This window comes from Narcine bancroftii, chromosome 7 (assembly GCF_036971445.1).
Source record: "Narcine bancroftii isolate sNarBan1 chromosome 7, sNarBan1.hap1, whole genome shotgun sequence".
Taxonomy (NCBI): Eukaryota; Metazoa; Chordata; class Chondrichthyes; order Torpediniformes; family Narcinidae; genus Narcine; species Narcine bancroftii.
This window is the reverse complement of record NC_091475.1, coordinates 26,936,689-26,962,118: the sequence shown is the minus strand read 5'-3', so window position 1 is coordinate 26,962,118 and position 25,430 is coordinate 26,936,689. Positions and strand designations below refer to the sequence as shown.

Genomic DNA, 25,430 nt, shown 5'->3' with positions numbered 1-25,430 from the left:
TTGCAATGAATTTAATGGATCTGTTAAATAAATAAAAACACCATCCACAAACAAATTTATGTTTTGTGCTTCCCTATTAACTTTAATATATTTTATCTTTAAATCTTGTCTTATTAATTCAGAAAAGGGTTCAATTGCTAAAACAAATAAAGGTGGCAACAGTGGACAACCTTGTCTACTTGATCTAGTCAATCAAAATGTTGTTGAGATTTGACCAGTATAATTATACTATTGTGCAGTAGGATTCTTATATATTATTTTAATCCAATCAATAAATATTGACTTTAACCCAATATTTTTCCAAAACTTTGAAAATAAAATCCTATTCTAATCTATCAAATGCTTTTTTTTTTGCATCTAAAGCCCTGCAACACTCATATCACCCCTTTTTTGAACTAAATGTATTAAACTGATCAATTTTGCCACATTATCTGAAGATAACAAATCCAGTTTGATCCATGTGTATTAACTTGTTTGCTCACACTTTAGCTAATATCTTATCATCAACATTTAATAACAAAATAGGTCTATATGATGCTGGTTTCAATTATCTCTATCTTTCATAGGTATTATAATAATAATTGCTGTTGAAAAGGAATCCAACAGAGAATGTGTGTTCAATGCTTGATTTAATACTCTGATAAATGGAGGTGTCAAAAGATCCTTCATTTAAAAAAACTCTGCAGGAAATCCATTTTCCCCTGTGACTTACTACTTTGTAATGAACTCATTTGTCTTGGGTAAACTTATACCTCTCATTTTGTTCATTTTAGATTGGTCACAGTGTTTTAGCTACCGAAAGAAAATAGACACACACACCGAGAGCAGTTCAGTTTATACAAATGTTTATTACTAATTCAAAAGCTGATTTCACACTACAATATGCAAGCCCTTCCCAACTATACTTATCAACGCTTGGACTGGTCCCAACTGCCGAAGCGAGGCAACAACTGCACACTTGTAGTAGGTTGTCAGGGCGCTGGTAGCAGCTTCTCCACCTCCCCCGACCGGGACGTTGCTCGGACTCTGGCTGTTCTTCCTTCTTGACAAGGGGTGTTCCCACCCCTCGGAGAGTCTAAACTTCAGCAGCAGGACCACAGACTTTTATACCCCAAAAACAATTAATCATGCACCCACTCCCTCTAACATTTGTCAGTCAAAATCAAAGCTGAGCATACTATTCTACAATTTAGAAGATTAATTATTATGGAGCAGGATGCTATGATATCCTGGTTTATCTCGTAGATACAAGGACTCATTAAAACTTCTTGAGCAAGACATGTTGTGACCAATACGTCAATTTCAGAGTGTCGTATTTGACAACTGCTTTCCCTGGGCCTCACGGTGGAATTCCATTTCAAAGTGTATCTTCAGATAAGTCCCCATGGCTGAGTTTAATTACATCTGCTAGTTCTGAAAGTAAGGTGACCTGCGTGTGGACCCAGTGTCGTCAGTTCCACATAAGCAAAAAGCATCTGAGTACATGGTTTTAATCCTCCATTACATTCCACCCCTTGGTCACAATCTGTCATTTGCGAGGCCTAACCAGTATTTGAGTACAGAGGGAGCGAAAAAAGAGAAATCAAAACAACAATTACAAAGATAAGCAATGACGCGAGCAACCAACGGAGGATATTGTGGCCCACTCCCCCAAATGTAGCAGTTAGCCATGAGAAAGGATTCCAACCAAGGCTCAAATTATCCTTGTTGGCCACAATACCCAGATACTGGAGCTCACGAACAGATTTTGAAACATGCTGAACAATAACATATTTATATAAGCTGCACTTGAGGCTGGTGACCGAGGACTTCCTTGGTGTAATGCATCGGACCGTGTTTCCCACTGGGAACTCCCTTGGAACGTCCTCGACATTACAAATCCAATTGCTGGCATCAAAGCAGCTGTTAAGCCAGATCACCAGGAGTGTAAAATGGAGAACCTGGAACAAAGAAGCCTGACACATGTCACTCACGATACCATAAGCGTTCAGTGTTTAAACAGACTAAATCATCCTGTCCCTCAATAGCTACCCACCGAGTGTTACCCTGGGCAGGTGTCACTATTTCCCCTTTTACAGGAGGGCCACTACCTGGTGGTGCCACCCATACTTTTTGTCCAACATTCTCTAGTTCGGGGATGGGGGGCATTGACTGTTATTCCTCTGGAATAGGCTGTAATTCAGGAGCGTGAAGAAGTCGGTGGAAAGGTGTACCTCCTTTTAAAGGGCGATGATTCAAATTGTCGACTGCCTGCTGCAGCACATGGCACCATCCCTTCTGGGTCCCCAGTGATGTTAACAAATGAATTTGTTCCTTCAGTAAGCCGTTCATTTGTTCAACTAACCCGGCAGCCTGCGGGTAATAAGGAATATGGTGGACCCATAAAATACCGTTGTCATTTGCCCAATCACAGATTGCTTTCCCGGAGAAGTGCGAGCCATTATCAGAGTGAATCTCCTCTGGAACATCATAACGATAAATCAAATGGTTTTGTCCTTGGATAGTGCTAGCTTGGTCAGCCGTCTTGGTGGGAAAAGTAAAAACCAGGCCCGAAAAGGTGTCAACCATTACTAGGACGTAATATTTACCCATGCAGTCTAGCATGGGGCCTATGTAATCAATTTGCCAGACCGCAGCTGAGTGAGCACCCCGTTTTATTCGGCCATGCGGACCAGGTGGAACGGTATGGAACTTCACAAGCTGACATTCTGGGCATGTACATATGACCATGCGGACATCATCCTTATGGATGGATAAAGCATGTGTACGGGACCACATAGCTGATCCATTCTCCCCCAAATGACCACTCTGTTCATGTGCCCATCGAGCCAGGGGGACGGTATCAGCACAGCTGATAGTGGCAAGCTGATCTGCTACTGCATTATGTTGAGCCATGTTAGTCGCCATATTGGTATGGGCATCAACGTGATAAACGGTTATCTCACGATGGTGGGAAGCATCCCACAACAGCTGCCACAACTCTTTGCCCCATACTGGGCGGTCATGTATCATCCAGTTGTTCTTTTGCAAATCAGGCATCCATACCACAAGTCCATTAGCCAAAGCCCAGGAATCAGTAAACAGGCGAAGAGGGTGATCATGGGGATCTAGTGGTAAAGTGACTGCCTTCAACTCAGCATACTGACTGGAGCCACCATCCCCCTCCTCCGATAACTGAGTTCCTGACCTAGGATGGTAAGCCACCTGTTCGTGTATGCGGCCCACCCCTTCAGGCCCTCTGGTCGCACGACTCTGAATATACCACTTCCATTTAACAATAGAAGACTGCTGAGCCCGCCGGATCTTTAGATTAGCATCATTAGCCAGGACCCAATTCATTATAGGAAGTGCAGGTCGCAATTGAACATCTGCATCACCTGTCATTCTTTCAGTCTCTAGCAGGGCCCAGTAACAGGCTAGTAACTGTTGTTCAAAAACAGAATAACGAGTGGCAGCCTCAGGCATGGTACGTGACCAGAATCCTAGTGGGACTCGGCGACCCTCTTGTTTCTGCCAGAGGCTCCAGGAGGCCACATCATCAATATAATGGTGAATTGAGAGGGAAGGCGATACTGGAAGGTGGGTGAAGGTATACTGGCGCCCCTTCCAGGTAAAGGCGAACTGATCCTGTGAGTCCTCAGCTATAAGAATACTGAAGAAGGCCTTAGCGAGATCAATGACAGCATACCATGTTCCTGAGTTCCCAGTAGCAATGTTTTCAATAAGAGTGACAATGTCCGGAACTGCTGAAGCAAGTGGTGGGGCATGTTTGTTCAAAAAACGATAATCAACTGTCATTCTCCAGGAGCCGTCCAGCTTCTGGACCGGCCAAACAGGGCTATTGAAGGGCGACGTTGCAGGCCTCACTACCCCTTTTTCTTTCAAAGCATCAATGGTGGCGGTAATCTCCTCCTGCCCTCCAGGGAGGCGATATTGCGGAATGCATACAGGTTTTGAGGGGGGTGGCACCACCACGGGATCCCACTTGGCCTGACCCACCACTAATCTTTTTGTAATAGTCCGAATTCCGAATGCAAACCCCCCTTGGCTAGTATTAAGGGCTGTACCGGCCAACATATTAATACCCAGAATACACTCGTCAGTGGCAGCTACCAACGCATGTAACCATATGGGGGAAGGGCCATCACCCACCGTGGCACGGACTTTTATTTCCTTTGCCAGGGTGATTGCCCCTCCCATTCCTTCTATTCGAAATGTGGGTCCGTTCCAGAGGTCGGGGTTACCAGGAATCACCGAGTGCTCTGCACCGGTGTCAACCAAAGCCAAGTATTGGCGATCATTACCCCCACCCCAGTGAATTGTTAATGGTATGTAGGGCCGCGGATCCCCGTGTGTGCGCCGTGTCTCGATGGAATAGACACGGGAATCCTGCCCACACCTTCAGGCTTCAGAAGGGTTCGGGGGTTTCCAGGACCACATGCTATTGTTATCCTTAAGAGCCTGTTTAACCCATTGTTGTACCTCATCACGGGTAACTGGGGCAGGAGAAGCTGACTCGATAGAAGCAGCAGTGGGAGCAGAAGGCACAGCTGGGCCGGGAGGACCCAGCATCTGGGGATGATGTTCCCCTGCCTTCCTCTTATAAAGGGCATACAAGACTGCAGTAGGTTTCCCATCAATATCACTTTTAGGTACGCCTAACTTTAACAAAGTTAGAAAAAGCTCTTTTCTGGTCAGTCCATTATTAACAGCAGCCCCTCTCCTTTCATCCTGCCTGTCTGCTTTAACCTGGGTTGTACGTGAGTGGATTTTACCTCCCAACTCCAGTTCTTGGAGTCCAGATAGGGCGTGCACCGCCTCAGATACGAGGTGCCCAATTAGCGGACTAGTTACAGACAGGACCAGTCCCCGTATAGTAGGTTGGGCTGAACGAACCAATCGGGTATGCATTCCAGCTGTGAATAATTCTTCATCAGGGCTCCCCCCATGCATCCACAGCCTCAGGCGCCCCGCATACAAAGCAGAGGCCACGGCCTGTTGGCGAATCACTGCTATACCCTCCTCTGGTGTGCCCCAATGGTTCTGCAAATGCAGATCCCAATCTACTGGTGACGGATACACCCGTAACAGGGCTTCTCCTAGAGTAGCAAGTAAATAGTCTACATCTCTCCTTCTGCCACGTAATTCAGCAGTGACTCGAATATCAGTAGTTAATGATCCTAACCCCAACAATTCCTCAGGGGTCAGATATATGCTACCTCCCCCTTGCTCCCAAACCCGCAGAAGCCAGGCCGCCAAAGTTTCTCCTGTCTTTTGCCTAAAACGATCTCCAATGGCGGCCAGCTCTTTTATAGTAAAGTCACGTATTGTTGTTGACTGCTCCCGACCCCTGTTACCACTCTGGCACATGGGAGGCTGCTGAGACCATCCCGTTGAGGGGGGAGCCCACCTAGCATAAGCAGGGGTTTGGGAGCCTTCCCCTGGGTCCGCTTGGGAGATCGGAGCACCGGTCCCTTCAGTTTCTACACTTACATCATCCCCCCTCTCGCCTTCATCTGCTTGGACAGTCCGCTGCCTTACGGGGCGGGCTTGAACAGCGGAGGGAGAGGGGAGTATGCCAGGCACATGCCGGGGGATATCTGCATTATTACCATTATCATCATACCAGATATTCCCGTCCCAATCATCAATTACATCAGGATCATTGCCATTCCTTATCATGGCACGAATACGGTGTGGATCAGGTTCTACCCCTTGCTTTTCCTTATTCGCACAGAGCTGTTGCCGGAGTTTAATATTACGGCAAATTGTTTGAACATGCTTATCCTCCCATTCTTTGGCTCGATCCTGACTGGTGCTAACAATTTCGCTCATCATCGAGCAGCGCTGTCGCAGAGTCTCTACTTCCTCCTCTAGTTGTTTTCTCTTATGTTCAGACTTTACCTGCTGCTGAACTAATTCAACTTCACGCTGAACGGAGTGGCGTAAGGCTGTGGCCAGCAGCCAAAAACCGTCTGTCAGCGTCCCCCGTTTTTTTGGAAATTTACTTTCTCGGAGGAGAGTGGCAACCCGCTCTCCCAGAGGCACACTTAAGGGTTCTAACCTTTCATCCCAACTGATGGGTGGTCCCAACAAAGACAGGGTATTAGCCAGCATGCCAAACCCATCATCTTTGGAAGTCCATCCCGGAATCAAAAACTGCTCAGGGCTCACCTCTTTCTTTCGGCGAAACATCTTGAGACCAACCCTGCTCGCTGCGTCAAAAGATCCTTCATTTAAAAAAACTCTGCAGGAAATCCATTTTCCCCTGTGACTTACTACTTTGTAATGAACTCATTACCTCAGTTACCTCCTTTGCTGTAAAAGAAGTATTCAAATCTTTTTTGTTCCTGTGCATTCAAACTAGGTAAATCTATTTGAGATTTTAAACATTATTAATCTTATTTTCATCTTGAAATGATTCTGATTGATATAATTGAAAATAAAATTCCTTAAAAGAATCATTTATTTCTTGTGGTTTATATGTAATAATCCCAGAATGTTTTTAACTGCATTAATTGTTCTGGATACCTGTTCTGGTTTCAATTCCCAAGCTAAAATTTTATGAGCTCTTTCTTCCAATTCATAAAATTTCTGCTTTGCTTTTTGAATGAATTTTTCAGTTATGTATGTCTTAATAGAATTAACTTGAAGTTTTTTTATTAATTTATTGTCAGATTTCTTTTGCAACTCTTTTTCCAACTCTCCTATATCTCTTATCTCTTTTTATATAATCTTTCTTAATTTTAGCTGAATAACATTATTTGTCCCCTTAAATAAGCTTTAAGTGCTTCCCATATAATAAATTTATTATCTTCTGAATTATAATTTATATCCAAAAAATATTGAAATTGTTTTCTTATAAAATCACAAAAATCCACTCTTTTTTAACAACAGTATTAATCCTCTACCTATATGGTGAAGGTTCTTTGTCAGGCATTAATAGTGGATAATGATATGCTAATATTCTAGATTTACAGTGAACAAAATCAATTCTACTCTGTAACTGTTCTGATATTAGAAAAATATCTATTCTTGAATAAGAATCATGTCTAGGGGAATAAAAAGAATTATCTCTTTCTTTAGGATACAACCTACACCAAATAGCTATTAAATTTAGTTTTTCATCAAACTCAATGTAGTTTTAGCCATTTTAGTTTTTGTTACCAATTTAGTTGATTTATCCAATATAGGATCAAAACAACAATTGAAATCACCTCCTATTAATATTTTTGCATGTGATTCTGTATAAAGTCTTCATCATCTACATTTGATACATAAATACTCCTAAGTGTCCACATTTCAGAATACATTTGACAGTGAACCAGGACATATCTTCCCACAAGATCTATTATAACATCTTGAATTTTCACTGGTAATATTTTCTTTATTAGTATTACTACTCCTCTTGCTTTAGAATTAAATGATGAAGATACCACTTGGCCAACCCATTCCCTTTTTAATTTCAAATGTTCTTTTTCTGTCAAAAGAGTTTCTTGTAAAAATGCAATATCTACTTAAATCTTTATCATTTAAGCAAATATTCTTTTTCTTTTAATCAGACCGTGAAGTCCATTAACATTAAAACTAATAAAATTCAATTTATTTGCATCCACTGTCTTAAGTCCAACTCTCTTACATTCCCATTCTCCCTGGTCTTATCCATCAACCCCATCTGGCTTCTGTGAAGGTCTCTGTCCCAAAGAAAAAATACTAAAGACAAAAAGAAAAAAAAAATTAACAACATATAATATATCTTCAAAAGATATAAACCCACCCACCCCCAAAAAAATGCTGAATAAAAGACAAACAGCACTACTCCCCTCCACTATATGGGTGTGGCCTCCTGACACAAAAAGACATATAATGGATAAGGCAAAAAAATGGATAAATCTCCCTCTCCCACGCCCCCGGGAGAAAAATTAATTAATTACAAAATTCAAGGAAACATTCTCAAGATCAACATTAACTTGATCATCTCAATTTCAACTGTTTCACTTTGGTCCTTCAGATCCTTCTGCATTTCCTGTTGACAGTTTAGAACCTGCATCGGTGCAACTCTCCTTGGTATACATTGTATCTGCAGCCCTTCTCTTTGCACTTCTCACTGAGGACTAGAACTTTCCATTCTCACTGTTCCTCCTGGTTAAATGGAAGAAGTGATTCTGCAAAAGCTCTTGCCTCTCCTTCATCCACAAAAAACTTAGGTCGTGTATTGTTCAGGAATACATTTAGTATAGCTGAATATCTGAAAGTAAATTTATAATCGTTCTTCAAAAGAATCACCTTGATTGAATTAAATTATTTTCTTCTCTCCACCACAGCCTTACTCAAATCCACAGAGAAAAATATTTTATTTCAATGAATAATCATAGGTCCCATATTTTATCTTGCTTTTTAAACTTAAATCTTCTCTTTATCTTGCTTACATAGACATTTAATTAATACAGCTCTAGGTGGTTGAGTTGGCTGTGAGGCCCGATGGGCTCTCTCCAACTCAATTCCATTTGGAAAATTTTCTTCTCTCAGAAATCTAGGAATCCATTGTTGAAAAAATTCCACAGGATCACCACTTCCTTCAAAGTCTTCTTTAAGACCAGCAATCTTAACATTGTTCTGTCTGCTTTGATTTTCCAACATATCCATTTTGTCCATCATTTCTTTTCTCTGCTTTTCCCAGTTCCTGAATTTTCAACTCTCTCCATCTTCTCTCTATAAATATCTACCTCAGTTTTCACAATATCTGCACATCTAATTTGACTCTTTGAACTTTTTCTTTGACTTTATTAACTTCTGTAGCATATTTCACCATATTTACCTTTAATGTCCTTCATGTCACTTTTAATATTCTGCATGTCACCTTTTAAAATCTGGAATGGATTCATCATCATTGAGAAAAGCTCTTTTATAGTTGAGCCTTGACCTCGACCTCCTTCAGCCTCCTGTTCATCTTCCACCTCCAGTTCACCTTCATCTGTGTCTCCTTGATCTCCCTTAACTTCCTGATTGTTGGCTGTCAAAAAATAGGTATTTCTGACAGCTGGTTTCCCTTGTGTCAACAGCACCACTAATTATTTCCAATTGAGAGCTTATTTGAGAGATAAATTAGGACCAGGGAAGGTATTAATAAATTGTACTGATTTAGAACAATTGGTTACTGAAGGAATTGTTAAGAAATTTATCTCATTGGTATATATGAAATTACAGGAAAAAATGCCTAAACTAGTTTATTTAGGTCTAAGGAAAGATGGGAACATGATTTAAATATATCACTAGATCAGCAGATTTGGCAAAATTTATGTAACGATGCAATGACAGATACAATTAATGTAAGATATAGATTACTTCAGAATAACTTTTTATACCTCAGTTATACCTTACGCCTCAAAAACTGAATAGATGGAAATTGGATATATCAGATCAATATTTTAGATGAAATTGGAACTTTTCTTCATTTAAAAGTCTTGTTTAAAAATTAAACCTTTTTGGATTTCTATCAGTAAATTTTTACAACAAGTAATCGGTGTTGTTTTTCTGTTGAATCCTGAGCTTTTTTGATGGGAAATTTTGTGAATGTAATTTCTAAATTAGATTTATCAGATTCACAAGTGAAATTTGTTAAATTAGCCTTGCTGATAGCAAGGAAGTGTATCACTATTACTTGGAAGTTTGATATTTCTTTAACATTAGGAAGATGGCAAACAGAAATTCAAAGTTGTATTCCATTAGAAAAAAAAATCACATATAAATTGAGAGACAAATATTCTATTTTCTTGCATATTTGAATTATTATGCATAATTCCTTTGATTCCTCTGGTTTTGTGAAGTCTTCTCTTAATAAACTATGTTTTTTGTGAATATGTTTTTATGTGATCTTCGAGTGTTTCCAAGAGCAATCCAATTTAATATATATATTCATTATATTTCTTTCATTATATATCTTTTATATTATTTTTAGTTTTTTTAGTAAGTTTAGTTTTTTGGGCTGATTTTGGGGAGGGGGTCAGGAGAGTGTTAGATTGTTGTTTTTTCTTTTTTTTCTTTTTCTATATAAAATTAACATTTTTGTAACATTGTGATATATGAAAACTGTATTTTTACTGTTTTATTATAAATAAAATATTCAAAAAGGAAACAGCACCACTTCTAGTGGTGCTGCTGAGCCTTCAGTCAGGATCAAACTCATCTGTTCTCAGCATGTGCGGGTATAGACCTCCACGCACGTGCATCACATTTCTGATTATTCTTCAGGGGAGATTTGTAAAGATGCAGTGCCATCTTCTCTTGGGAGGTGGTGCTGTTACTGCTTTCAGATAGGCCATCATTGCATGCATCGACCTCAGAGGCTTGAGAACTTGAGACCCAGGTTCCAAGGTTGCGTTAGGCTGCATCTTCTCCATTTTCTGTACATTTTTACTCACTGTTTTCTTGTCTCTTGCTGTTTTCCTTCCTCTACTAGCCATAACCAACACACTGTAAGTAGGTTCCGGGGGCTTTAATAAAACTAAGTTTTTTGAAAAAAATTTTTTTCAGGGGCTTTAAACTTTATTCCCCTGGGAGGGTCTGAAGTCCACCTCCTCCACCTATTCCATTACCCTCCACCCCACCCCCATATAGACGTATACTTTTATTAAATGCAGATTATAAAATATTAGTGAATCGGTTGGCAAAATATTTACTGAAGTTAATAAATATGGATGAAACTGGTTTTGTTAAGAAAAGAAAATTGGCAGACAATGTTACTAGATTATTAAGCATCATTCATTTGGTACAGAAAATAGGAGATTTAACTGTAGCAGTGGCTTTAGATGCAGAAAATGCATTTGATAAATTAGAATGGGATTTCTTATATAAAGTTATTGGAAAAATACAGTCCAGAACAAATATGTATAAATTGGATTAAAGCAGTAACAAATGGACAGGTTTATGATTCTTTTCAATTAACTGGATCTAGTGGACAAGAATGTCCATTGTCTCCAGCTTTGTTTATTTTAGCAAAAGAACCATAGCAGAATTGATTAGGTCAGATGCTATAATTAAAGGGTTCAGAATTGGTAGAGAGGAATACAAAATTAATTTATTTGCAGATGATCTAATCATTTATTTGACTGAACTAGAGAGTTCATTGCATAAAATGTACTCTAGATTGAAAGAATATGGTATAGTATCTGGCTGTAAGAGTGAGATTATTCCTCTTACTAGGGGACAATTATACACAGTGCAAAAGAAATACCCAATTTAAATGTCCAACAGATGGAATAAAATATCTAGGGATTTGAATAGATAATAATTTAAATAACATATTTAATTTGAATTATATTCCTTCACTTAAAAAATTTGATGAGGATCTAAAAAAAGTGGAAGGATTTACCTATTGTATCAAAATAAATATTTTTCCAAAGTTGCAAAATCTTTTTCAATCATTGCCTGCATCTGTCCCGCAAAAGTTTTTTCAAGTGCTGAATAAATACTTAAGAAAGTTTCTTTGGAAGGGTAAAATGGTGAGGGTTTCATTTGAAAAATTAACATGGAAATTGGAATGGGGGGTCTACAACTTCCAAATTTCAAAATGTTACTATATAGTGGCAGAAATGAAATTTCTCTCTTCTTTAAAACAGAGATGGATAAAATAGGAGAGATGTGTGAAGATTTTATTTATAAATGGGACACAAGATCAATAATTGGAAATGGAGATATTCCATTGCTGAAACATTTGATTATAGTATGGGATAAAATAAATGTTGAAATGAGAACAAGGAATAATGTCATTTGTAAAATGCCATTGACACAGAATAGACTTGTACCATTTACAATGAATAATTGGTAATAACGGGCTATTTTGAAGAGGGAAAATCAATGACTTGATCAATTAAAAAATAAGTATGTGATACAGAATAATACAATATTTTGTTATTATCAAATAAAGGCATATTTACGTGACAAATTAGGTCCAACAATGTTATTGCCTGAAAGGAGTGAGATGGAAATTTTGATTGGTAATAAATCTGTTAAAATTTTATTTTGACTATGTATGCATGTGAATATAGGAATGTGAAAACAAGGAATTCATAGATTTAGGCAGAGATGGGAAATGGATTTAACTATTAGTATTGGGAAGAAAAATTGGTTAGAACATTGTCATGACAAATACAATAAATGTTAGATACAGCTTAAAACAGTATAATTTCTTACATCAGTGGTATCTTACCCCACAGAAATTACATAGACTGAAATCAGATTCATCTGATAAGCATTTTAGGTGTAATCAAGAGACAGGAACTTTTTTTTGCACTCCACATGCCCTTGTTCAAAATTAAGACCTTTCTGGTTGGAACTAGGAGAATTTTTATATCAGGTTACGGGAGTTAAATTCCTTCAAATTCCTACACTTTTCCTATTAGGTAATATATCCAGCATAAGACCAAAAATGATATTTAATTTGTTTCAAAAAGAATTTATGAAAATTGCATTATCAGTTATAAGAAAATGTATAGCAGTGACATGGAAATCAGATTCACATTTGGGATTGGACAGATGGCATGCTGAAATTCATAGTTGTATTCCTCTTGAGAAGATTACATATAATTTAGAAAATAGATATGATTCCTTCTTGAAAACCTGGTGGTAATAATTACAAGTTATAGGAATTAATTTATAAAAGGTATCCCCTAGACCTCTGAGAACCTTATCAGCTCATTGGAGTTAATTAATTAATATATAATTAAAATGTCATGGTATAAGTTTATGAAACATTTAATAACCAGGTGTGTTCTATCTTTATTTTTTTTACTGTTCTTTCTTTTTAGTTTTCTTACTTTTCTACCTTTTCGTTTCTTTTCCTTTTCTGGTTTATTATTTGGGGGAAGGGGTAGGAGGGATATGGGGGGGGATTATACATATAAAAACATATTATAACTATGAGGTATATGATTGCTAAATTATGAATTTGGATTAATACATGAGTGAAATTTAAATAAAATATTAAAAAAAAGAAACCTATTTTCAATAAAAGTGGTAAGAAACGTGAGTGAATTTTGTAATTCAAACCCAAAAATGTGAGGGTAATTCAGTGGAATTAGTCAATGTACTAAGGTGTATATGAATTCATCAATGCATATGAGATTGTTACTGGGACATAAACAATGCAATATAAGTTTAAATGATTGATTCTCAGAGATGTATCATGCAAAATTCAGTGTTGTTCGCTGGAAATTCTAATATGCTTTTACTTGGATGTTAACCCTTTGCTGCATGGAGTGCCAATGACAGCTTGATGCAAATACCTCAAGCCTGCCTATTGTCTTGGCACATGGAAATTGCACACAGAGTGTTCTCCTCTGCAAATTCAAGTTATCATACACAAAGGGGATCATGGAGAAAAACTGCTGGGGATGAATTGGCAAAGGGTAGGGGAAAGATGATCAGTGAAACAAACAGGAGCATTTGTATCGTGGATGCTGAAGGGGGGAAGGGCAAGGAAATTAGAAGATGCCTTTTATTTGGATTGGTGTATTAAAGGAGAAAAGTTAGCAAATGCAAGCAATGACCAGTTCCAGGACATAGACTTACTTTTTCAGATCCCAGACTATGTAGGAGCACAAACAAAAGTTTAAATATTTTTGCCTCAACAAGAATATTTGTCAGTGCCTTTAGTTTAGAAAAATATCCTGACATGCTTTATAAAAGAAGGTAATCAGACAAGCTGAAGATATTAGAAGAGTTAACCATGAACTTGATCAAAGAAGTGGATTTAAGGAAGAGAAAGACTGAGAAATAAAAACACTCATAGAAATCAAGTCTTAAGCCAAGTGCTAAGTTAGGAAATTAAGGAGATACAGGGAATGGATTTGGAGTGAAAAATAAACTTACAAAGGGATTTAAAATATTATGTCCACTCTCTATATTTTGTAAAGACTGTCTTCAGATAAAAATATCAATGGAATTGTAAAAAAACACAATCAATTAAACGATGAGTTATTATTGATATTTCAAAATGTTGTTTAAACACTTAAACAGGCCATGAAAATTGTAATTACTGGAGAAAAAAAAGCAAATCAAATATTGCCGGCTGAAAAATTTTAAGGAACCATATAAGATTTTTAAAAGGTTCTATCTTAAAATAAATCTTATACAGTATATAGTTCCTGAAAAAAGATTTTTTTTAAATAAAAAAATTATATTGAATAGTGTTTTTTATTTTTTAAAAAGTCACCCAGATTGTGGAATTATTTAGGAGTAGGTTTACAAATGAAGCCCAACTGTAAAAGTTGGTCGTGTGAGCTTTTAAACAAATGAAAGATACACTAAACCTTTGGCAAAAAAAGACAGCGAAAAAGCATCTCATACGTAACTACATAACTAAGAAGTGTGTGTAGTGTAGTATTGCAGTAATATAAAGATTTCCAAGTCTCATGTCATAAGCTCATTAATGGAACACTAATTATTGTAAAGGTTGAAACCAAGTCTTAATTTACAGTTGCATAAAATTAATTTTTAATTTAGAAATATCGCATAGTAACAGGCCCTTACAGCCCTTGAGGCCATCCCACTCAATTATACCCAACTGACCTACAGCCCAGTATGTTTAGAAAGGTGGGAGGAAACCAGAGAAAACCCACACAGACATGGGGAGAATGTACAAACTCTTCACAGGTAGGGCCCCTGCCACCAGCACTTCAATATCGCTGCACTAACCGCTACATTAATCGTGAAGTTGGATGATATTTTAACCCTTTGTTTCCCTTTTAGAGAAACTCTCAACACCAGTAATAAAAATCACTTGTGACACCAAACAAAAAGTTTTTATGTCATGTGAGGTACGTGGAGCAATTCCAGTTTCCTTCTACCTGAATGATCAACAACTGACTGAGGATAATGCCGTGTTTTCGGATGAGGGGCGAAAAGCTACACTGAAGAACTTTACCTTATTTTCTAATATTAAAACATTCTTCTGTAAGGTTGAAAACCCCATCAGTAAAAATCAATCACCTCCAAAGGAACTCAATTGTGAAGGCAAGTGAAAAACAATGTTAAAATATATAGTTGGGCAAAATTTTTAAATGACCGTTTATTTCGGTGTATACGTTGACTGGTGTATGTTGACCCCATTTTTCAGCCTAATTTGAAGAGTTTTATGGTATATCCAGTGTATAAGTCAACCCCCATTTTTTGGGCTGTCCGGTCCTCCCAGGAGCAACCCAAAAAAAATTTTAAACACCCCAATTGCAAGTAACAAAGCTGTAAATTAAGTAAGTAAAAAAAAAACCAGCCTACCAGGCAGCAACAGTGATGGCCCATGGAGCTGGAGCGGCAACCAAGCAGGAGCGGTGACAGCCCATGGAGCTGGAGCGCTGACATTGTACACCTGGTGGGAGCTGGAACTTCAGCCTACCAGGCAGGAGCGGTGACGTCGATCTCAGGATCCCAGATAGGAGTGGTTATGATGGCACCAAGTGATGGGGAGGTTTCAGGGAGTGGTGGCAGTGGCAGTGGGGAAGTGCTTCCGGCATCGACTTCTGGGGAGTGGGGAGGAGCACATGCTGACAGGTGGGTTCTGGAGTGAGGAAGAAGAAGCAGAGAAGTGATTAGGAGAGGGCAGAGGGTTGGGAAAGAAGAAAGAAAGGGAAGGGTATATGGATCAGGAGGAAAGGAGACAGAGATTTGAGAGAAAGGGGGAGACTGGAAGGAAGGGGTTAATGGAAAATGGAGACATCATTATTGATGCTATCTGTATGGAGGCTGCTGAGATGGAATACAAGATGTTGTTCCTCCAATTTGCAGGTGAAAAATATGGCAATGGATGTTGAATTGACTATTGGAAGGTATTTGCTGTGGCAACGGACTGAGCAAAAGTGCTCAACAAAATGATCTCCTAGTTTGTGTCCAGGCTCCCTGATGTGGAGGAGGCCACAATGGGAGCACCAGATGCAGTAAATGACCCGTATGGATTCACAAGTGAAGTGTTGCCTCATATGGAAGGTGGTGAGGGAGGAGGTGTGGCCGCGAGTGTAGCACTTCTTGCCTTCACAGGGGTAGATATCAGGAGTGCAATTGTTGGGAAGGGATGACAGTATGAGCGAGTCATAGTTGGAGCGATCCCCATGGAAAGAGGAAAGGGGAGGACAGGACAGGTTATGTTTGATGGTGGGATCCCAAGGTATGTCCTTGAAATTGTGGAGAATGATATGTTGGATACGGAGGTAGGTGAGGATGAGGGGAACCCTGTCCTTGTTGCGACTGATGAGAGAAGGGGCCAGGGAAGATACAGTGTATGCAGGAAATAGAGAAGATGTGGGTGATAATGACAAAAGAGTGGAAACCATGCTTTCTGAAGAAGGAAGACATCTCAAGCATCCTCAGGTCCCCTCTCTCGCATCAAAATAGCTTCAGTTTTTATGGTTTAATCATGATTTTACACATACAGTTTATTCTATTGAAGTGAAAACCTGCAGCTGCTGGAAATTGAAAAGAAAAACAGAAAATTCTTGAAACATTCAGTGGGGCAGGTGGTATCTCTTAAGAACAAACCAATCATGGTTTCTGCCTGATGAAGGGTCATCGACCTAAATGTTGCCTCTGTTTCTCTTTCCAAGCATACTATCTAATCTGCTGAATGCTTCCTGTTCCTTTTATTTTTGCTAAATGTATGAGAATTTGTGGTAATGAGGAAGAGATGAGGATGATAGTTTTGTCGAGACACAAGATCTATGCCATCTCACACAACCCACTTCTCTCTATTTGACGACTAATAAACAGAGTGAACTGCTGCAAAAGTTGTTCCTTCTACTATTTTGTTAAATTATACAGAATATCGTCTGGGCAGAAGTTGGTTGCATTTTCTTATATTTGGGATTCTTGCTAATGAAGAAATATTCTGTGCTGCCTAGCATTATACTTTTCCCACTGGATCAACCTTGTAAACAAATCTCTTAATATCTGTGGATAGCTGATGTTATTTTTGTTATATCATTTTGAGAGTAACTTGAAGGATTGGTTGCCTTCATTCCTGAACACAACGATGATACCTGTATCATGACACCAGTTTTTGAGTAATTCCAAGGGTATGAGTCATCTGGAGAAAGACAAGCCCAAGAAAAGCTGGCTGTCCCAATAAAAGCTGATCTTGAGGTTTAGAAAGCAGGTGGATATTCTGTCTAATATCTTCTTCAATTATGATTTAGCAGCTTTGGTGAATCTGATAATGCATGCCACCATATTCTGGATAAACTGCAATTTGTGTAGATTGGAAAATAAAGCTTTGGAAGAATCAATCGGCAACCTATTCGAGGCATTCCCTACAACATTCAGAATGTTCACTTTTTTGTTTAGTTATGAGAATCCAGAAATGCTTACATGACCTCTAATGGCTTAAAGGAAATAGCAACCTAGATATAATTAACTAAATAACTGAGATCTTAATTATTCACCAAGCCTATTCAAAATAGATGACAATCAACAATCCCATAAATACAGCTCAAATAGCTAGAAATCATGCCAACTGTGGTGTGGCCAACCACATTATATCTAATTCAGTTTACACCCATTTTGACCTTCATTACTCAACAAATTGTACTGAAAAAGATTTTGTATGAGTCTATATAAAGCAAGAGCAGATCTATGGACACACTTGAATGCAGTGGAATGATCAAGAATTCTGCAACTAACCTGGAAGCATTTTGAACCAGACTGTAATTTTTCTTGAACAGTGACCATATCAGTTCTTGTAGAAGCTGTTGAAATTATTAAAAACATGTATATTAAAAACAATCATATATTGATTGGGAATTTTTGTGATAATTTAGTGGAATTCCTCTCTTCATGTGTTTTCTCATTTATGGTTCAATGGGAAAAGTGTGAAGGAAGAGAACCAACTTCAAATGGACAGGCATCTCTGAAAATCCACAATGAAGCAAGAAAGCAAAACTGAAGTTTGTGAGACATTCAGGAGCAGAATGTAATGATAATCTTCCTGGTTAATCTTCGTCAAGTACAGCTTTTTCAGAATACTTTGCCATGTTTTATCAGATCTGCAAAGACTACAGTAGAGTATAATTGAAGAAGATATTGTTTAGAACATCGAACTGCCTTGCAGACTTTACAATCAGCATTCCTTGGGCTTCCTGTCTCTTTTGGGAGTTACAAAGGATGTTGGCTCCTAGCCTTGGAATCTTTTGAGATGAATGTTTTAGGCAATGCCTGTCTAACCACTGTGGTTTTAAAAAGACCCTTTCTGGCAAAATAAGCATTGTCTGTTTTAAATGCTATTGAATAGGAAAGTTTTCACATTAATTGAAATGGTAGCCCAGAAGAGTCAATTCACCTACATCTCCGAGATTTCTGACAGTAGTCTAACAGCTGTGCCATTGTGTGGCCACAAGTCTGACCATGCCAATCATGTTTTAGTGACACAAAGAAATTTATTGAATAAAAATGTATAAAATAATAAATAAATAAGTCACTTTTCAAATAGAATTTCTTTAAATTGAGTTACACCTTGGTTAAACAAGTTAAAAAAAAAACCTTTAGCCCATTTTAGATGAGCTCATCTGAAAGGAATGGAAAGGGGGTTAATGCATTTAGCATGGAAATTCAGGCCTTTCTATCAAATTTGAGCTCTCTGCCATTTTCAGCGATGGACCTTTGATGGTATGGTCCCATAGCGATGGACCTTTGACGGTACGGTCCCATAGAGATGGACCTTTGATGGTACGGTCCCATTGCGATGGACCTTTGATGGTACGGTCCCATAGTGATGGACCTTTGATGGTATGGTCCCATTGCAATGGACCTTTGATGGTATGGTCCCATTGCGATGGACCTTTGATGGTATGGTCCCATAGCGATGGACCTTTGAATGTATGGTCCCATAGAAACTTTGAAAAGTACAGCACAGGTCAGGGCCTTTTGTCCCATCACTACCATGCAGACTGTGACGACTTTCAATGCTGGCTTTATTTGCCCATATTAGATCCACATTCCTCCATGCTTTTACTTTTGAAGTACCTGTCCAAATGCCTTTGAAACGCTGTAATTGGATCTGCCTCTACCAGCTCATTCCAGATAGGCACCTCCATCTGTAGGAAAAACTTCCCCTTCCCCCTCAGGTCCCCTTCAAATTTCTCCTCTCTCACTTCAATTCAGTGCTCTATAGTTCTAGATTTCCCTACTCTGGGGAAAAAATTGTGACTATCTACCTTTGTCATTTTATAAACCTCTAGTTAGTCACTCCTCAGCCTCCTGTGTTCCTATCAGTCTTTCCAATCTCTCCTTGTAGTACATCTCTCCATTCCAGTAAAGATCCTGTGAATCTCTTCTGCATTCTTTCTAGGGCTAGCGCATTCTTCCTGCATTATGACCACTGGATCTGTGCACAACATTCCATGTGATCTGACAAATATGTTGCACATCGATGAAGGGTTTGGGGATTTAGCTGATGTTTAAATGCTGCGCTGGATGGGTCACGTCTCCAGAATGGAGGACCATCGCCTTCCCAAGATCGTGTTATATGGCGAGCTCTCCACTGGCCACCGTGACAGAGGTGCACCAAAGAAAAGGTACAAGGACTGCCTAAAGAAATCTCTTGGTGCCTGCCACATTGACCACCGCCAGTGGGCTGATATCGCCTCAAACCGTGCATCTTGGCGCCTCACAGTTTGGCGGGCAGCAACCTCCTTTGAAGAAGACCGCAGAGCCTACAGTTTGGCGGGCAGCAACCTCCTTTGAAGAAGACCGCAGAGCCTACCTCACTGACAAAAGGCAAAGGAGGAAAAACCCAACACCCATCCCCAACCAACCAATTTTCCCCTGCAACCGCTGCAATCGTGTCTGCCTGTCCCGCATCGGACTTGTCAGCCACAAACGAGTCTGCAGCTGACGTGGACTTTTTACCCCCTCCATAAATCTTCGTCCGCGAAGCCAAGCCAAAGAAATGTTGTATGTATGACTTTAGTCAGTATGGATTTGAAATAATTTGTCAAGTCCTTCTGAAGTCTTTTTACTTCTTCTTTGGTATAGGTTCAATGCCAGGCTATATCTACATGATCTTCATTGCACTGGGAGTGATTGGATTGCTTATTTTTGTGAGACTGTTTTATTGCTGCATCACCAAAACTAACAACTGCCATATAAAAGAGGTAAGCTTATAACCATGTTTTTAAACTGTGACATTCACATCCTGTTTAAGCTGAAGTTTGTATGTTTGGAACGTGAAATAAAATTGAGATGTGAAAATTCAATTCCTGGTAGGAGTGACCTTTAAATACAAGGTTGTATTAAATTGCCAATTAATTAAAATAACGGTGAGTTGCTTTTAACATATCGTAATTAAGATAGAGATCATTTTTCTGTTTAAAGTGTGGTAGCATTAAAAATATGGTGTTTTTTTGCCGGTGAGTTCAATGTTTTATGGCACATCCTGCTCAATGCATAAATTCAAGTACAAGTTTATCATTATCATACAATTTTATAAGTACAACTGGATGAAACAGTGTTCCTCGGTGTAAAAGCACACAAACCAAACCCAGAACAGAATTCTCCCTACAGCCGCTGCAGCCGGGCATGTCGGTCCTGCATTGGCCTCATCAGCCACCAGCAAGCCTGCAGCAGACTTGGACAGTCCCCTTCCTAAATCTTCGTTCATGATGATGGTAATATAAAATAAATAAATATTATTAAATAAATAGTAGAGTGTCAGAGGAATTGTATGAGCAGTTCATCAGTCATTCAATAGTCTCACTGCCTGTGGGAAGAAGCTGTTTCTCAGCCTAATGGTCCTGGCTCTGATATTTCTGTAGACTTCTGTATACTTCTGATACCCAATAGGTGTGGCAGGGCCTCAACAACATAACCTGCGACAAAACCAAATCTGGTGTAGTAGAAAACGGCAAAGCTTCACCCCTGATGAACACAATGCCTTCTACGTCCGATTTGACTACAAGAACAAGGAAGAACCACCCCTGTGCACCCCCATTTCCCCTGATAATCCTCTCCTGTCCTTGAATCAAGAGAGTGAATCCAAGGAAAGCATCTGGTCTGGAAGGAGTACTCGGCTGAGTATTAAAATTCTGTGCTGACCAACTTACCAGTGTATTCATGATATCTTCAACATCTGAGTCCGGCAGGACGTGGTACCCACCTGTTTCAAGCAGACATCAATTGTACTGGTCCCCAAAAAGTGTGTGATATCCTGCCTAAATGACCATCGATCAGTGGCACTCAAATCAAAAGTGATGGTTTTGAAGCATATCAGCTTCTGTCTGAGCAGTGACATAGATACATTCCAATTCACCTATCGCAGCAACAGATCAATGGCAGATGCCATCTACACAAAGCCCTGGAACAGCTGGACAGCAAATCAGGATGCTCTTTATTGACCACAGTGTGGCATTTAACACCATCAGCCCCTCAAAACTGATCAGCAAACTCCAAGACCTGGGACTCAACACCCCACTGTGTAATTGGATCATGAATTACCTCACCTCCAGACCATAATCAGTGAGGATTGGGAAGAACATCTTCTCCACAATTTTTAACAGTGCTGGAACACCAGAGGGGTGCATTCTTAGCACCCTGCTCTAATCACTTTATAGCTATGACTGTGTGGCTCAGTACGACACGATTTACAAATTCAATGACAATACAATGGTAATGGGTTGTATAAAAACAGCATACAGGAGGGAGATTGAAAACCTGGCCAAATGGTGCACCAACAACAACCCTGCACAAAATGTCATCAAGACCAAGGAGGTGATTGTTGACTTCAGGAAGGGAAAACCCAGATGTGTACGATCCAGTGATCATTGTGGGATCAGAGGTAAAGAGGGTGAGCAAATTTAAGTTATTGAGAGTCACTACCTTGGAGGATCTTTCCTCCACCCAGCACACTAATGACATCATAAAGAAAGCATGTCAGCACCTCTACTCACTTTGGAGTTTGCAGAGGTTGGGTATGACATCAGAAACCCTGGCAAATGTCTACAGATTTGTGGTGGAAAGTGTGCTGACTGGCTGATATGGGGACACCAATACACTTGAGTGCAAAGCCCTGCAAAAGGTTGTGGACACAGCCCAGAACATCACAGGCAAAACCCTTCCCACCATCAAGAACATCCATGGGGATCGCTGCCATCAGTGAGTAGCAGCAATCACCAAGGATCTACACCACCCAGCACACGGCTGCCATCAGGAAAGAGGTATAGATGCCACAAGACTCACACCACCAGGTTCAGGAACAGCTACTACCCCTCCACCATCAGGGTCCTCAACAACAAACTCAATCAGAGACTCATTTAAGGACTCTTATTTTTGCACTTTATTTATTGTTTTTCCCCTCTCTGTATTACACAGTTTGTTTACATTTCTTTATTTGCTTTACATATAATCATTGTGTAAAGTTTTTTTTTTGCACTACCAATAAGTGGTCATTCTGCCTGGCCTGCAGGTAAAAAGAATCTCAGGGCTGTGTGTGATGTCATGTTTATACTCTGACAATAAATCTGAAATCTGAATCACTTTCCCGACGGGAGTAGCTGGAAGATGCTATGTATGGGGTGGTAGGGGTCCTTAACGGTTATGTGAGCCTTCATCAGACAATGATCAAGGAAGATGAAAGATTTCCATCTTTGCTCATTTCTTACCTCTGCCTCAGCTGGTCTACCTTTGAAACTATCAGCCTTTGTCATCTTTACACCACATTGCTGCAATCCTCTCTTGGTTGACCTCTACCCATGGAACTTCAGATATGTCTTACCTTTGGTCCTCTTTTTGCCACTTTTATTAGCTTGTCCCTCAAGATAGACCCTGAGATGGCTGATGAGCCCAATGTGGGATGTGCAGGTACTTCTCCAGGGGCAGGTTGGGTGTGGTCTGCATTCCTTCTGTCACTCAGTACCTGAGTGCCCCCTATGGCCTCAAGGTGCCCAAATCATCCTGAATCCTCCATATACACTTTGAACATTCATGAGCCCGAGGTCCCCAGGAGTCAATGGGGATGTTACACTATTCAATCCATTTACATCTAATAAATGTACTGTAAAATCCCTAGTTTCTGCCACCTATGGCAGATGCCAGATTAGTGAATTTTCCAGTTGCTTGAGACTGTGTGTTGTGTAATTGATGAACTAACAGTGAGACACACCAATTTTAAACTTCCATATTTTTTCACCCATTTATTTTCTGTGATTTTTTTTTTTGCCAGTTGCTTGAGGCTGGAGGTTGCTTGAATTCCGGATTACAGGGGTTTTACTGTTGTTAATTACAATCTCATCTCTCCTCCACTCATTCGTGATTATCATTTGGCAAGGTGGGGAGGGGGGAGGGGAGTGAAGACCCTTCATAGCTTCAGCCCTCCTTGTTCATTGTATCAAATTTTTAAAAATACTGCCTGAATGGTTAGAAATGTGATTGAATCCAGATGTGGCTTCAGCTCTACACGATGCAAGATTAAACTTAATCAGGAAAAGATCCCTTTTGTGATCAGTTCTGGGTGAAATTGTGGCATTGATGAAATTGGACCAAGCATTCTCATTCATGATCAAAATGTGACTTTTTCTCAGCATCACCAGGGCACCCTGATGACATCAGTTGTCATACGTTGCACATTTCAACAGCCTGCAAGAGCAGATGGATCACTCAGTCCAGAAAACACCAATCACTGTTCAGTTGGAAGCATAAGGTGCACAACAGGCCAGTAGGTGTCATTTGAAGGACCAATCAACGGATGAGATGACCCTTCCTGAAACAGCTTCAAAGCTCCCTGAAATCTGCTCATAAGCATTCCAAAGTGCGCCCTTCTGCTCAAAACTAACAATTTTTTTTAAGGAATGTAAATAATGAGAAAACAATGTTATGTTCGGTCGACTGCTTATCATGAAGACAGCATAAGCCGGGGGCGAAGTGTGACAGATGATTTGAAGAGGAGACACAACTATGTACAGTTGCGAAGACCTGCTCCCTCGCAGGTTCCCTTTGGCAGCCTGAAAACTACCGGCTGCTGTGGTGATAATTGCTTTAAGGGCTGACAGTCTTTTCTTGGTGCTGCACAACAAAGTGGTGAAGTAATTTCATTGAAACTGCTCCTGTCAGAACCCATGAAGGTTATGTCTTAATCATTATTTTGAGATTTTTTTAAAATAAGCTCATTGACACTGTGGTACAATTGTGACCTGTAAAATTTCCATCAGAAAATAAACAGTGATAAAAATACTCTCTTCAGTCCTGGGCTCCTAACATTTACCTAGAAATAGAGCAGGCAAAGTACTCTGACCCCATAAATCCAGACTCAATTATACCTGTTTTAGAATATGTCATCATTAATCTTCTAACAAAACAATTTATTTCACCTGCTTTTTCATAGATGAGAATCTGTGAAGATTGCCTTCAGAAGTGATAATGAAAATGAATTGAGATCAATGCAAGATGGAGAACAATGGACCATTTAAACGTGAACCAGCCTAAAAAAAACAACCAGGTTTTAATCTACCTGGATGGCTCTCTCTATTCTTTGCAAAGCTAATCACAGATAATGGTTGATACTTTGTCCTTTATAACTGAACAGTACGCATCCTTTACGTCAATTTGAGTCATGGCACTTTTGTCCTTTTTGTAAATTGGCTTTATCCTGCTTTGTTAATTATGTTCCTGTTTCCAGAAATATTCTGTTCACTGATTTAAGTGACAAATGAAAACTTTTGCACACTAGAACATGTCATGAAATAAAATGCATAACAAAATCATTATAGCAGATTTTTTTATTTGATCTATTGAACACTTTCCATGAGGACAAAAAGCATCCTGCTGGAGGAACCCAGCAGGTCAAGCAGAATCAGTGGGAGAAAATAATTTGTTGATGTTTTGGCTAAATTCCCTCGCTTGATCATAGTTAGACCTATTTCCAGGAGCAGATTGTTTATTACTCCAGATTCCAGCAACAGGAGTGTTTCATGTGTCTCCAGTTTTCTATTATGTCTTTCCAATCTGCTAATTATTATTGTCTGATGTTCCTTTGTGCCTATTTATGTGTGCCTAGTTCCACTTCACGTCAAAGGTTTCCTTCTCCATTTCCCTTTCTCTTGGTCACTACGAGACCCACTTCTTCCCCCTTTTATCAGCCACCCTGTATTTTCTGGGTTTGATGTTTGGTCCTTCTAGCAGCTATCCCGACCCATCACTTTTCCATTTCCACTGCTGTCACTCAATTTTGGATTCTATTAGGCTAAATTCACACCTCTCTTCAACGTTCTTATTTATATTATCTTAAAGTTTTTTGTTCCTTTCCTTGCTGGAAGCTTACAAACAGAAACTTCATATTTCCTATGTAGCTGGCCCACCTAACGAGGTTAATTGCATCAACCATGCATCAATCCATCACTGCACTGTTGGATTCTGTATGTACATTTGCTCTTAACCTCTGGATTTACACATGGAATGTTTTA

At 39.4% G+C, this 25,430-nt stretch overlaps 1 protein-coding gene across 1 annotated transcript in view; it reads left to right on the top strand.

Moving 5' to 3' along the window:
• Positions 1–24,728, top strand: part of LOC138739815 (T-cell surface antigen CD2-like) — a 29,420-nt gene extending 4,692 nt beyond the window's left edge. Inside the window, exons 3-5 of the mRNA XM_069892364.1 lie at positions 14,749–15,012; positions 20,014–20,132; positions 24,353–24,728. Coding sequence (XP_069748465.1) covers positions 14,749–15,012; positions 20,014–20,132; positions 24,353–24,385 — 416 coding nt within the window. The 3' untranslated portion in view covers positions 24,386–24,728. The remainder of the gene's footprint in view (positions 1–14,748; positions 15,013–20,013; positions 20,133–24,352) is intronic.
• Positions 24,729–25,430: the final 702 nt, after the last annotated feature.